The sequence below is a fragment of the Notolepis coatsorum genome (assembly GCF_963971535.1).
Source record: "Notolepis coatsorum genome assembly, chromosome: 7".
NCBI classification, from domain to species: domain Eukaryota; kingdom Metazoa; phylum Chordata; class Actinopteri; order Aulopiformes; family Paralepididae; genus Notolepis; species Notolepis coatsorum.
Window position 1 is genome coordinate 9,837,438 of NC_140171.1, and position 16,036 is coordinate 9,853,473.

The window sequence follows — 16,036 nt, forward strand, 5'->3', positions numbered from 1 at the left end:
CCTGCTACAGTATCACAGTAACCTGCTACAGTATCACAGTAACCTGCTACAGTATCACAGTAACCTGCTACAGTATCACAGTAACCTGCTACAGTATCACAGTAACCTGCTACAGTATCACAGTAACCTGCTACAGTATCACAGTAACCTGCTACAGTATCACAGTAACCTGCTACAGTATCACAGTAACCTGCTACAGTATCACAGTAACTACAGTATCACAGTAACCTGCTACAGTATCACAGTAACCTGCTACAGTATCACAGTAACCTGCTACAGTATCACAGTAACTACAGTATCACAGTAACTACAGTATCACAGTAACTACAGTATCACAGTAACCTGCTACAGTATCACAGTAACTACAGTATCACAGTAACTACAGTATCACAGTAACCTGCTACAGTATCACAGTAACTACAGTATCACAGTAACTACAGTATCACAGTAACTACAGTATCACAGTAACTACAGTATCACAGTAACCTGCTACAGTATCACAGTAACCTGCTACAGTATCACAGTAACCTGCTACAGTATCACAGTAACCTGCTACAGTATCACAGTAACCTGCTACAATATCATTGCTTTGTTTCATGCGATTCAGAAACTTGAATATGAATCATTCAAAACTAATAATAATGAAGAATAAACAGGGAGTGCTGCACTGGGTCAAGAAAATATACAATGGTGTTGAAGCTAAAAACAGCAGGGCGATTAATAACATAGGATTATGTGCAGTGACTGTCCATCTTACTTGTGAAGGAAATCCATAGTATATAGATTAGCAGTCTGAATGGAGAATCCCAGACACTACTTCATTGAAGGATGGATTACAGACGCTTAAAGTTTCGACTCCTAAAGAGTCTTCATCAGGGTCATAAAAGATTTTTAATTTACAATCAGAGTGACTCGGATTCTCTTTGCAGACTGTCAATCTATACTATGGCCTTCCTTCAAAAGTAAGATGGACAGTCACTGCATGTAATCCCCTATTAATCAAAACTACTTCAGGAATGTCCATTAAAAAATTACGCCTTTGCTGTGGTAACACAGTCTCATTTGTTTATTTGTTTGTTTGTTTATTTATTTATGGATCCCCATAAGTCTACACCCATGAGTGAAAGACTATTCTTCCTGGGGTCCTTAACACACAACATTACAGTACATTACATTACAGTAACAAAAAAACTATAAAAACATAAGAAACACATTATGCACATCCCCAACATCTTCGAAATCTCACAAAAAAACACCCACAAAGGCTCCAACCACAATTACGATACTAACTAAACTAACTAACTTTGTCTCATGTTTAGTCTCATGAGACAAAACAACATTAATTTCCAAGACATCAAATATTCTACGGCAGCCATCAGAGGGGCACCCACCCACAGACCTTTACACCGAGACCAAATAACCATTTAGGAACATAGATCTACAGTAAATGGGGGACTGGCTATTCTATCATTTACATTTCTGTGGTGGAAATGAAATGGGGTCACCAGTGGTTCCAGCGTGATGAGCTGTCACTTAATGGAGGTCAATCTGGAGCCACTGGGGCCACTGGGAGACGTGTCAGCCCCTCGAGCCCTGGAGGAAGGAGCATCTATCTAGTCCACCTACAGAAGACATAATATATACAGTAATAACCGGCATCTGAAATCAACTCAGGTTGATTTCACTTGGTTATTGGCTATGTGGGTAAATAAATAATTGTTCTTCTTTTTCATCTTTTATTTTTATCATAATTCTATTGCCTATATTTATGTCTTCTACTATTACTCTGCCCATACCTGTACCTCCCCTCACCCCTCCCCCATGCTGCTATGACACCCGAATTTCCCCAAGGGGATCAATAAAGGAATATCGTATCTCATACTATGATTATTTGGTCCGATTGTTCAACAGAATAAGTACTTTATTCCAGAGTTGCGGACATCAGATAATATGTAAATTAGATCTGATTATAATTCAAATGTATTGTCATTATACAGCAACAGTACAACGAAAATAAAGTTTGGCATCCAACCAGAGTGCAAATGTAACAGTAAAGTAGTAATACAGTGTACAGGATTGGTATATAGAACTGGGTATACAATATATAAATTAGTACTACATGGGTGTAATGCTAATCAGATGTATGTACAGAGTTGTGATACCAATATGTACAATGATACAGACCGTATGTATGGTCGTAGTCATACTGGCCCGCAGCGTAACTAGTAAGAGTAGGTAAGGGATATGTACAGATAAAGATATAGTCTACAGATATGTAAAAGGATTATGTGCAGGTATGTACTAGACAGATGTGGATACTGATATATATGGTAAGAATAACAAGCAGACTTTATTCCAGACATCAGATATGTAAATTATGCTCACCTACTGCTTCGCCAGAGGTATTTCCATATTATGCAAAGTGGTCAGGGCGGCTAACCGCCTCATGCACACCGTTTGGACCGACTTAAAAACAGAGAAGGAATTGATTTTCCTTTGCAAGCAGCCTCTAATCAGTAGAAATGCAAATTGGGAAAACAAACAGCTGCCCCCCTTCAAGTCAACTTCAGCCTACCAGGTCAAACTGGGAATATAGCGGGGGCTAAACTCCTGCCTAAATAACTAAATTGGGGTCTGAACATGCTTTTCTTTTCCGATTGGGTAAGGATCATATAATAACTGTACACAATGGCAGAATTGCTTTGGGTGGCAAAACAAGATACAGTAATAGTATGAATCATTAGGCGAAGGACACGACACAAGCCGATTAAGTGTACGAAAGAAGAGGCAAGTTTTTATTTTATTTTTTATTATCTCCTATTTAAAGCCCCATTGAGATCAATATCTCCTAGAATGATGAAAGCTCTGAAATACACTGATTCAGCTTCCGTCTCCCGCTGGGCGACAGAACTGATAACCATCTCACACATCAACACTTCCTGTTAGCGTGACGAGGGCTGAATAAATCCTATTGTCTGGAGGTCTTAATCTAAGATGTGATCAATGACAATCAGGCTCCAGATCAGCACACGTACCCTCCTCCCGACACATCTCCAAACAATCTCAATCACATTAGCAAAACGTCATTGAAATGGAAAAGTAATAGTATATGATTGTTTGATATCGGTTATGGAATTGTTTATTTCTAAATAAATAATACATGGCTCATCACGACGGACACGAGAGCTTGTTGACAGTGTCTGTCCGTGTATTAATATTGATTTACCAGCTTCTTCTACACGGGTCCTAATCCTGCCAAGCGCATAAATCAATTATCTGTGCCAATAACATCCAAACAAATGAGGATCTGTTTACCGAGGCGCCGCCTAATTAGGTCTGCCAGAACAGATCCCTCTAAGCGAGTCTCTGCTGGGAGCATCGGGGGAAGCCACTCTGATAGGAGGTTGAATTATCTTTTTAAATATCGACTCTTTGGTGGCTTCAGGTTGTTATTTTGCGGCAGGAAGTGGCGGCGATAAGAGGTCAGCTCCCAAATGTTTGGAGGCTGCCCGCCCACATGGACCATATGGCCCTGCGACCCCACGTGACTGTACAATGAGATTAGCAACACAGCCCCCCCCCCCCCCCCCCCCCACCCATCTACCCACCCAGCCCCCCATTGCACTTTGTTGTTGTTCAGGGGAGCGGGAAATGGTAAACAGTATGCACACAACCAAGTAGTAATACAGTGGTTCTTAATGAGGGGACCCCTGCACACAACCAAGTAGTAATACAGTGCTTCTTAATGAGGGGACCCCTGCACACAACCAAGTAGTAATACAGTGGTTCTTAATGTGGGGACCCCTGCACACAACCAAGTAGTAATACAGTGGTTCTTAATGAGGAGACCCCTGCTCACAACCAAGTAGTAATACAGTGGTTCTTAATGTGGGGACCCCTGCACACAACCAAGTAGTAATACAGTGGTTCTTAATGAGGAGACCCCTGCTCACAACCAAGTAGTAATACAGTGGTTCTTAATGTGGGGACCCCTGCACACAACCAAGTAGTAATACAGTGGTTCTTAATGTGGAGACCCCTGCTCACAACCAAGTAGTAATACAGTGGTTCTTAATGTGGGGGCCCCTGCTCACAACCAAGTAGTAATACAGTGGTTCTTAATGAGGGGACCCCTGCTCACAACCAAGTAGTAATACACTGGTTCTCACGTTCACTCACACATTCACACACCGACGGCGGAGGCAACCATGCAAGGTGCCAACCTGATCATCGGGAGCAATTAGGGGTTAAGTGTCTTGCTCAAGGACACATCGACACGCTGCCCGGGAGGAGCGGGAATCGAACCGGGAACCTCCGGATTGCCAGACGACTGCTCTACCTCCTGAGCCACTGTCGCCCCAGGTTGGCAAAGGTTTTAATCGGCAAGCACTGACAGCTTGGTTATTAGCTTACAAACATAATTGTACATCCCATAGGTACAGAAACGTTGCTGCTTAACAAACGATTGTGTAACAAAAACGTCATCAGGGGTGGCACAGAACAAACAAGTGTGCTATTATGAGAAGTTCATTTTATTTCTCTCCATTGTAGTCAAACGATGCAGGCCCTTTGCTTTGTGAAGACTTCTGCTTTTTAGTTATTTATTCAGCATGGTTCCACTTTCCCGGATCAAACAATTGACATGTCAAATGCCCAAACTGAAGTCAGTGTTTGGGTTTATTTGTGACAGACCACATGATCAAACACGCCGAACTACAAACAGTTTCCCCATACTGATACAATAACATGCATGTGTGTATATTATTCCCCCTTTCCAGCTGCAGCCCAGCCCCGCTTTGCTCATAGGCCTCAGCGCTGCAGCTGAAAATGCTAGTTTTGCCACTTCAAAGGGATGTGATGGAATGTGGATCTCATGAAGAGCGAGATTCAAGTCAAAGCTAATTTCTCTCCGACATGCCAAGAATTTTATAAACATCCTCTTCGTCAGAAGGCTCTATGCAACACGGTCCAGTAAGAAATAATTTCTTCAAAAAGCCTATAAAAAAGGTGCAGTGCACTCTCCATGGTGCTGAAACCATTGTCTCAGATTGACCAACATTGTATTTTGGGAGAGGTAACATCGGGGTGCCAGGTAACAACTTGAAGATCAGCCTACAATTTATATTCTATTAGTGTTTCTGCTGCTTAGCTGTGCTTTTAAGTTCATTAATCAAATGCTTTATACATTGTTTAAACCTTATTGTATATTGAAGTCAGTATAACTATAAAGGGAGCAGCAAACCATTGTGTCATATTTCAGACGCATCCACTTGAAAGTAAAACACAGCCGGTTGAGAATATGTTCATTTGATCTCTTTGCAAGTGTTTGAGGGGCAAATCCCTCCATTTAGAAAAATGGAAATATAACATTAATTAGGGTTCCGTTCCATATCAGCGAGACAGCATGCACAGCCAAATGGAATGGAATTCTAATTCATGTCATTAACTACACCTATGTAACCTGCATTGGCATGTCAAAATGACTGCTGTGAAAAGGGTCTATAGTGTGTAATAGTGTGCAATAGTGTCATAGTGTGTAATAGTGTGCTAGTGTAATGTGAATAATGCAGGGAGATCTGCTTTGATTGACCTATGTTTGCCCCGCCCCATTATACACTTAAGCCCCTAGAAGAAGACCAATAGAGAAGAAATGGGAAATGGGTGGAGATCTGCACTGTACTGAGCGCACCTTTCTAGTCCCATCAGTAAAATGTGTAGGTTAGAGTGAGAACGTTGGAAGGAGACTATTCCTGAAAATGTCTCTGTTGCTGCTCTATATAGCCTACCTCTATATAGGCTAAACCAAGCAAGGCTCATTAAATACCTAGGGTAATCTTAAAGGTCCCATACTGTAGTCCTTTTCAACAAGTCAAATAGGTATTTGAGGTCCCTTAAACATGTTTGAAGTTTTTTGTACCCCCCCTGATTCAGTCCTGTGCTCAACGGACTGTTTCCGTGTATGTACCGCTAAATGAAAGTCCCAATGCCGCCCGCACACCAGAACTGTGAGTCAACGATCAAGCGAAATCAAATGTTTAAAGGCACGGTTTCTGAATACAGGCTTGGGTGCAAAATGTTACTGGGTTGTCTGATTAAAGGGGAACTATCTTATAAATGGCCTTTTTGAGTGTTTAGCATTGTTTCCTAGCTATGTGAACGTATATTAATATGATCTATGTCTCAAAATTCTCATATTGGCGCATTCTTCCAATTCTCCTCTCACAATATTCACCCTCACTGAACTGAGTCGTTTGAAAATGTGCCTATCTGTGATGTCAGAAAGACACCGCTGCATGTTTTTTTTTTTTAATTTTTTTTTTTATCCACTTTTTCTCCCATTTTTCCATATTTTCTCCCATCCCAATTTCGTATCATCCAATTCAACCCCCCCTGTCACGAACGCTGTTTCTTGCCTCCCACAAGCCGGCTGCAATGTGGACTAAGTCATACATAGCACAAGTCCCCTCCGGTACTTGAGGTAACAGCAGTCGCATCTTTTCACCTGCGCAGCTCGATCTCTCAGTGTCGAGGAGTAACGCGTGGGAGGCTCACGCTGCCCCCGACACTTCCTGATTCTACTGCGCAGGCGCACCAACCGACTTGTAGGAGTCGCTTGTTCACAACGTTCGATCCCCACCCATCAGTTTCCCTCCCCGTAATACGGCCAATGTGTATTACTGCGGACGACCAGCCAAACTGAAAAACAATGTGGAGCGCTGGATTCGAACACGCGAATCCTAGCGTCTCCACACTGGTGGCGAGTGCCTTGCCCACTACACCACCTAGCCGCCCTACACCGCTGCATGTTAATGTTCAGGCGGGGCCGACGCTGCACAGTGGTTTAGGAGCCCAGCCTCAAAACAGCTCGAGATCTTGAGGTAGAAAAATGCTGTTTTTGAGGACTTGATTAGAAATACAAAACAATGAATAAAAAAAAATATATATATTACAGAGGTGTTCCATAGACTGACAGGAATTGTGTAAAAGTGCCCAAATAGTGAAAGAAATAGTAAAATAGTTCCCCTTTAAACATTTTGAGTGTTAGTAGTAGGGCCATCAGAGACACACAAGCACTGACAAAGTACGTTTTTCACAATATGGGACCTTTAAAAAGCAACACGCTAACATTTATGGGAATGCGTGCTGCTTACCATATTCTCCAGAGTCAGACAAGAAGATAGATACCAATTTCCTCTCTGAGCGTTCAGTAGAAAGCTATCCGGCTGCAAGCTAGCCTAATTTAGCCTAGCTTAAAAATCCAGGAGATTTTTTTTTCCCCCCCAATGTCGTTATGCCAATTCCCAATCCCCTTCCTGGTCGTTGCCCACTCTACCCCCTACCGTCGGTCTGGGAGGGCGGAGACTATCACACGCTTCCTCCGACACATGTGTACCCAGCCCACCACTTCTTTTCACCTGGCAGCACGGACTCTCACTGGGGGAGTGTAACGTGTGGAAGGTCACACTACCTCCCTCCAGATCCTTCCCTCGCTGTGCAGGCGCCCCGACCCAACTGTAGGAGTCGCTGTTTACAACGACCCGGAACCCACCCACCCACCGGCCTCCCTCCCGCTGACTCTGCCAATCGAGCCAGTATGGACGGCCGGCCACGCCGGAGGCAACGCTGACGACAGCCGGATTCGATACCAGTGTCTCTCGCGTTGGTGACGAGCGCTTAGTCCGCTGCGCCTAGGAGAGGTGTTTTGGGCCAAAAGTTATAGGCTAGCTGATCCTTATCCGCTTCCATTCATTTGTGCTAAGCTAGGCCAGCTTGCAGGCAGCCCAATAGCTTTCGACTGGACACAGAGGAAATTGGTATCCATCTTCTTGTCTGACTCTGTGGAGAAGACGGTGAGCACAATTCCCATGATGCCTGTGTGTTCCTTTAACAGAAGTTGGGTAATGCTGGGATCATGTGATCAGTCACCAAGCCTCCTCTGTCACATAAGTGTAGCAGCAGCCAGCAGGCCTCTATAAGCCAGGCCCATGTTGAAACACAACACCAGACCCCATGAGGCTCAATGAATACCATGTCCAGGGGTTGAGAGGGACTATCTTTATATATCATTTCTAATAATAGAGCAATACCGTATCTTTAGTTTGAATGGACGCAGCAGACTCCAAATGACTTATTCGGTAGGAATGTATAGAACGATTCTAAGGAGAGCAGAGCAGTCGGTGAACAGTGGTTTTAAACAATAAACGCTGGTTCACCTACAAAGCCCTACTCAAGAAACAGTCATCTTCTTACCTCTTATCACTTTTTAATTGGTGGGTCTGAAGTTATCACAGACTTGAATTCTAAGAGTAGTTGGCTCTAAAAGCCCACCATGGCTTCATCTGGCAACATGGAAATTAATTTTGTAACGGCTTGGTCTGTGAAAATCTATTGAGTCAAAATGGTAATCAACTAAAATAAGTAGTGTCTATCTCAGCTCTTGGAAAACGTCTTAGTCTCCCACCGTCGCCATCTTCCTATTGGTGGTGATCAATAGCTGGAAGACATTAAAAATGTATTTCCATGCAGCTTGCATGTGTATGATGATGATCACATGGGGTTTTCCCTCTAAACGGTTTCAGACTATAGGAAGGTATGTGAGAGAGAGAAGAAACAGGATCCAAACACTGAAAAAGTATAAAAAAAGTGAATGGAGGGGGCGGATGGGTGGCGCAGCGGACATTGCGCTCGTCACCAACGCAAGAGACACCGGGTTCAATTGGCAGAGTTAGCGGGTGGGAAGTCGAAGGGTGGTAGTCTGGTCGTTGTGAACAGCGACTCCTACAGGTCGGTTGGGGGACGCCTGCACAGCAAAAGTCAGGAAAAATGGCGGGGGCAGTGTGAGCCTCCTACACGTTACTCCTCGCCAAATGAGAGTCCGCGCTGGCAGGTGAAAAGATGTGACAGGCTGCCTCCAAGTATGTATCGGAGGGGACATGTGATGCAAGGCTTCTATCCTCCCTACAACCGGCCAGTGGGGGGCATATGCGAGCAAAAATGATCAGGACAGGGGAGGGAGAATTGGCACGAGAGGTAAAATTGGGATGGGGAGAAAAATCACAGAAAAAGGAGGAGAAAAAGTAGATTTAAAAAAAAAAGTGAATGGAGGGAGATTAGATTTGCACATGGCATTTAAAAAAGGACCAGTTGAGTGATTTATGTAACACCTGTCCAACGCATACAATGCTTACAGTACAAGGCCTATGGATCATTGTGCCTTATCACACCATGGCTAGTCCTTCAAATACCAATACATGATAGGCCTACCTAATTACTACTTACGGTATATAAAGTAGGCTACTTCATTAAAGGTAGACTCTGTAATGCCATCAAACAGCGGCCTCTGGGTATTGCACCCTTGTTTACATATTTTGTTTTGGTTTGTTTGGGTTGGATTTTAATGGTAATACGGGAGGAGTTGTTATTGCTGCATGGCCACACACCTCATGCTGTGCCAAGAGAGGTCTTGAGAAATTCACACTCACAGCGTAATAAGTTACTAAACTCCAACCCACACATCAGATCAAAACAAAAAAACTAAAAAAGGTGCAATACTGTACCAAGCAGGGCTCTTTTGATGGCCTAGAGGTTGCCATTTGACTGCATTTAAGATTCTACCTTTTTACATTTGTTTAGTGTTCCCACTTGTTTATGACTTCAAAAACACTCTCAAAAACACCTAAGGGAGACTGCAACTCGAAACTGGCCCCTGTAAATGTCCGAACACAACCCCCTCCAATGTACAGTAAATTACCAAGTATGGTCTTGTCAATAATCCAATGTACAGTTTTGTTTGTACAGTTGTACAGTGTCCCCCACCCACCCCTCCTACCCAACCCCCCCCCCCCCCCCCCACTCCTACCCAACCCCCCCCCCCCCCCCCCACCCAACCACCTCCAATGTACAGTCCCCCCCCACCCCCACCTACCCAATCCAATGTACAGTTTCTACGTCAAATGTATATACTCTTTTTTTCTGGACTCTTTTTGTATCACAAACAGTACTGTAATTGCAAATCTGGTATGTCATAAATGTATAGATGTAGCAGTACTGTCTATCTGTATGTCATGTATGTCATATATGTTACGATGAATTGAAAATGGGGGACCCTGATGTAAACAAGACGAAAGTCTTTCTCTGGTCTGCATCCCCTTAACAATTGTATGTATTGAGCTGTACTGTACTGTACCCATTCTGCAATCTGTTAATAAAGTTTTCAATCAATCAATCAATCAGTCACACTGTGTTCCTTGTTGCTAAGTAAGTAGTGCAATAATGAGCTATGTTCAGACTGCCAACCCAAATCCGTTTTTTTGGCATATCCAGATTCATTTTAGAAAGTATGGACAGCAAAAATATGAGATTTTTGAAAATCTAAACCACATTTAGGCTTTGTTCAGACTGCAGGCAAATCTGATTCATTTCTCAAATCATAACTGTCTGCACTGTTTATATTTGCAAGTGATCCAATCAGATTTGTTGCTGTGGTAATGTTACAAATAATATACACCCATATCATATAACAATAGCCAACTGTTTGCCAATGCTATGTAACCTTTAACATAAGCTAAATTGCTACAGGGTTGATTAGCTAAACTAACTAAATGGAATTACCTATGTAACTATCAGCTAATATTATTAGCCACTCTGATGGACATCGTAACATCATCCTCTCTTCAATTCATATTATGAATTGAAAATGGAGTAGACGACAGAGTACAGCAACTTGCAATGGGCCTGGTCTACAAGATACACTACGCGACCAAGGTACACATGTACATGTCAAAATACTTCCCAAAGGTCAGTGAATACCACGATCACAACACCAGAGGGGGCTCCACAAATCATGTTAAACCCAGATTCGGCTCAAACAAGGGACTAAACACGTTTCGCAATTATGCCACATCAATGTGGAACGCCCTACCTAAAGCTGTAAAGGAATGTGAATCACTACCCACTTTCAAAAACACTCTCAAAAAACACCTACGTGAGACTGCAATTCGAAACTGGCCCCTACAAATGTCCTAACCTAGTTGTACAGTAAATGACCAAGTAAGTAAGTAAGTAAGTAAGTAATATGATGAATTGAAAATGGGGGACCCTGATGTAAACAAGTCGAAAGTCTTTCTCTGGTCTGCATCCCCTTAACAATTGTATGTATTGAGCTGTACTGTACTGTACCCATTCTGCAATCTGTTAATAAACTTTTCAATCAATCAATCAATCAAGGCTTTGTCAGTATTCCAATGTACAGTGTAAAATGTGTGTGTGTCCCCTACCCAACCCCCCCCCCCCCCCCCCCACCTCCAATGTACAGCCCTCACCCACCCACCCAACCCCACCCACCCAACCTCCTCCAATGTACAGCTTCTACGCCAAATGTATATACACTCTTTTTCTGGACACTTTTGTATCACAAACAGTACTGTATTTGCAAATCTGATATGTCATAAATGTATAGATGTAGCAGTACTGTCTATCTGTATGTCATGTATGTCATATATGTTATGATGAATTGAAAATGGGGAACCCTGATGTAAACAAGACGAAAGTCTTTCTCTGGTCTGCATCCCCTTAACAATTGTGTGTATTGAGCTGTACTGTGTATTGTACCCATTCTGCAATCTGTTAATAACATTTTCAATCAATCAATCAATCAGCTCTGCAGTGTTCGCACGACTGGTCCTCAAATGAAAACGCCAGCATATGATGGGTGCTGACTGTAGTGGTTACCATAGAAACGAGTAAGCTGGTGTCGCACCAGACAGACCCGTTGAGGCTATAGAGAGCAGTGAAGGGGAGTGGTGTGTGTACTGTTGAAGCACTGGTGGTCTCAATTTGCTGTGCACACAAGCTCCACAACTAGATTCAATTGTAAAAAAAAAAATACACATTGTCGCTTTAAGTAGTCTCTATATATAATGACCCTAAAAGGTCCATGGTTCATGTAAGGTAAACACGCCAGCAAATCGTGTGTAGGTGACCTACTGCTGCTCCACAATCATCGCTGCAATATACATGATTTCGTGCAGGTCCCAGTGATTCAGAAAACACGGGGGGAGGCTATTCCTCGAGAGGTTGCATTTGGCTCTTTCTGGGCAAAACGCACGCATAGTACACAGAGGATACTGTAAAAACACACAAACGCTATATGGGTTTTTTAGGGATAGGATATGGTTCACAAACATATATGTCTACAGGTTGTTGAATTGTAGGCTATTTTTAACACATCAATCAGATGAAGAAATGCAACTAGGGAAATCGAAAAATTCTAAAATAAGTGTTGTTTTCTTCATTAATTATTATTACTCACCGGCATCATATTGGCACTTTAGATGGCACGTCCAATGCCCTCTTCTCGGATATCTCGCATCCAACCAAACGCAGATATGATGATCAATGCGCGATCCAGTCCCACATCTTATAGTATATTCCTCTATAGTCTACTTCTATAGTATACCGTTCTTCTTCTTGTGGTCTAGTTGCACACAGCCTCTGTGTGTTGTAGAATAATATCCCTCGACCTGTTGCAATGAATAGCCCAGGCCTGTCTGATGATCCCTGCAAGGATCTCTCTCTCCTGAATTGATGATTTCACAAGATTAATCCAGAGAGAGGCCACCTGATCGACTTGTGTTGTGTGGGCTATATTTGGTCCGAAAAAAACACGAACGCTATTTCTCCAGCATTAGTGATACACTAAACAAAGGACAGGCCGGCGGGGACGCAGCCTATAAAAAATGTTGCGTGCCCTCGAATTTCCAGTCATGCTTCTACTGTAATCCGATTGAAGATTCTCCTCCAAGATGCGTGTGTGTGTCTGTGCATCACGATGATTGAATCAACAAACCAAACCAAGCCCAGCCCCAACCCAGAGAGTGACGCTCTTTACTATGATTCCCTGGCAACGGCAGACTCCTCCCTCCTCCTCTCGTTTCCACGGACTGGTGAAGTGGAAGGATGCATGCAGGACTCTACCGCCCCCTACCCGCAGCGAACTGAAACGAATTCGATTGATTGATTGATTGATTGATTGATTGATGAATGAATGAATGAATGAAAACTTTATTTAACAGATTGCAGAATGGGTACAATACAGTACGGCTCAATACATACAATTGTTAAGGGGATGCAGACCTGAGAAAGTCGTTTGTCTTGTTTCCATCAGGGTCCCCCATTTTCAATTCATATAGACATTTATGACATACACAACATACATGACATTTATGGCATAGGGACATATAGGTATTTAGTACTGATACATTTGTGACATAAGCGGTATTCAAATATACAGTACTGTTACCCCTAGATCCTGACAGAGTATATACATATGATGGGGATGGGACTGTACATTAGGAGGGGGTGGGTGGGTGGGAGGGAAATATACATACGGCGGGGAGGGAATATATACATGCGGTGGGGAGGAGACTGTCTATTAGGAGGTGGTGGGGGTTTTGGGCATTTACGGTGGCCAGTTTCGAATTGCAGCCTCCCGTAGGTGCTCTTTAAGAGCGGTTTTGAATGTGGGCAGGGATTCACATTCCTTTACAGCTTTGGGTAGGGCGTTCCACATTGTTGTGGCATAATTGCGAAACGTGTTTAGTCCCTTGTTTGAGCCGAATCTGGGTTTAACATGATTTGTTGAGCTTCCTCTGGTGTAGTGGTTGTGGTATTCACTGACCTTTGGGAAGTATTTTGACATGTACATGGGCACCCCGGTCGTATAGTGTATCTTGTAGACCAGGCCCATTGCAAGTTGCTGTACTCTGTCGTCTACTCTAAGCCATCCTAGGTTGGCAAAGTGGGCAGGGGTGATTGATTGATTGATTGATTGATTGATTGATTGATTGATTGATTGATTGAAAACTCTTTATTAACAGATTGCAGAATGGGTACAATACAGTACAGCTCAATACACACAATTGTTAAGGGGATGCAGACCAGAGAAAGACTTTCGTCTTGTTTACATCAGGGTCCCTCATTTTCAATTCATCATAACATATATATATATGACATACACGACATACAGATAGACAGTACTGCTACATCTATACATTTATGACGTACCAGATTTACAAATACAGTACTGTTTGTGATACAAAAAGAGTTTAAAAAAGAGAGTATATACATTTGACAAAGAAAGTGTACATTGGATGAGGTGGGGTGGGGGGGGGCGTTGGGTAGGTGGGGTGGGCTGGGGGGGAAACTGTACATAGGAGGTGGTTGGGTGGGTGGGGTGGGGTGGGGGGGGTGGGTAACTGTACATTGGATTATAACGTTAATCTCTCAGGACAGATTAATCAGTATAGTGAACACAACACATACCACTCTCTCCTAACTAAGATGGAACATCAGAGAGAACCCTCTCTGCCTGGATCCTCCAAAACTGGGGTGTGAAATATATGGGGGCTGTTCTTTAGACAATTGATTGAATGTGGCTCTGACTTTATGAGGCCATAAAATATTTGTGAGAGTTATTACACCCACATGACGTTTGAAATGTGGTTCAGACCTTTTGCAATGCTAGAATATCAACATAATTTGAGAGCTCACAGAAACATTTTATGGCCTCACAAAGATTTTACGTCCCAGATTGGAGGGTCTCTCTCTCTCTCTCTCTCTCTCTCTCTCTCTCTCTCTCTCTCTCTCTATCTCTCTCTCTCTCTCTCTTATTTGTAAGGCCCGACAACACACGTCTTCTTTATACAAGTCAAGAAGAAACATCACAATAAATCAAGAACAAAACAAAAACACCAGTCCAGAAAATGTAAAATAAATTAATGCAACACTCCCAGACAAGGTAAGGAAAAACTCACTAAAACCTAACAATAGCAAAAAAATGCACCACAGGCAATGTGGAGGAGAGAAACCTTAGAAGGGCCGTTCAAGGGGGGATCTCCCTTCTTAGATGTCGGTGATAGTAGTGTTGCAATAAAACAGGTGAACAGTTGCACTCATATGTGTAATGAAAAACACAGATAAGTGCATGCAATAGCAACTGAACATTTTGAAATATTTTAAAATAGAGCTGAGAGGGTCACATCCTCCCGGTCATCATCACGGGATGTCCGCTATTCCGGTCATCACCACGAGACAGCCACTCTCAGGGAGACGGGGAGACGGGACAGGTGTTAGACAGTTTGCGTGATTGTGATGGGCGGACATAGCAATAGATACATGTGGTAAGCATATATGTGAATAGAATAGGTATATGTAGTAAGCATATTATGTGAATAGAATAGAAGTACTTAACCCAGCAATGAACTCAACGTTGACAGACCACGGACAGAAGACGGTAAGAAGCTAATCCATGGCCTTGAAGAAGTGCGTCTTTAGTCGACGTCGAAAAAGATTGGGCGGGTTTCGGCTGTCCTAACTGTGGTGGGCAGTTCGTTCCACCATTGTAGGGCAAGGACTGAGAAAATGCGGCTTCTCCTTGATGACCCTCCCGGAGCTCGGATAGGAGTGAGTCTGAGATGGCCAGAAGATGCAGAGCGTAGGGGTCTTGAGGGTGTGTAGAGACCATTGACCGGAGGTAGGCGGGAGCGGTTCCCTTTGCCACACGGTATGCTAGGTCGAGGGCCTTGAAGCGGATACGTGCGGCAATGGGTGCAGTGCTGGTCCCTAAGAAGTGGGGGGACATGGGCTGACTTCGGTAGGTTTGAGATCAGGCGGGCCGCTGCGTTCTGAATGAGCTGAAGAGGCTTGGTGGCAGTGGCCGGGAGGCCAGCGAGCAGTGCGTTGCAGTAGTCGAGGCGGGAGATGACTGTTGATTGGACGAGGAGTTGGGTGGCTTCTTTTGTCAGGAAGGGGCGGATCCTTCTGACGTTGCTCAGGAGGAATCTGCAGGTTCTGGTTGTCGCTGCGATGTGAGCGGAGAAGTTCAACTTGACGTTGAGGACAACACCAAGTGTTACAAAGGATCAGATTAAACCGAATATATATATTTATTGATTGATATATATTGCATAATATTTGTATATCGTTTGATATCCCTTGTATATTCCTTGTACATATACACGGAATATCCCTTTAGCCT

At 43.3% G+C, this 16,036-nt stretch overlaps 1 protein-coding gene across 1 annotated transcript in view; it reads right to left on the minus strand.

The window, feature by feature from the left end:
* Positions 1-12,784, minus strand: part of LOC311231927 (apoptosis-stimulating of p53 protein 2-like) — a 100,007-nt gene extending 87,223 nt beyond the window's left edge. The window contains 1 exon segment of the mRNA XM_084318560.1: positions 12,311-12,784. Within this exon segment, the coding sequence (XP_084174686.1) occupies positions 12,311-12,319 (9 nt within the window). The 5' untranslated portion in view covers positions 12,320-12,784.
* Positions 12,785-16,036: the final 3,252 nt, after the last annotated feature.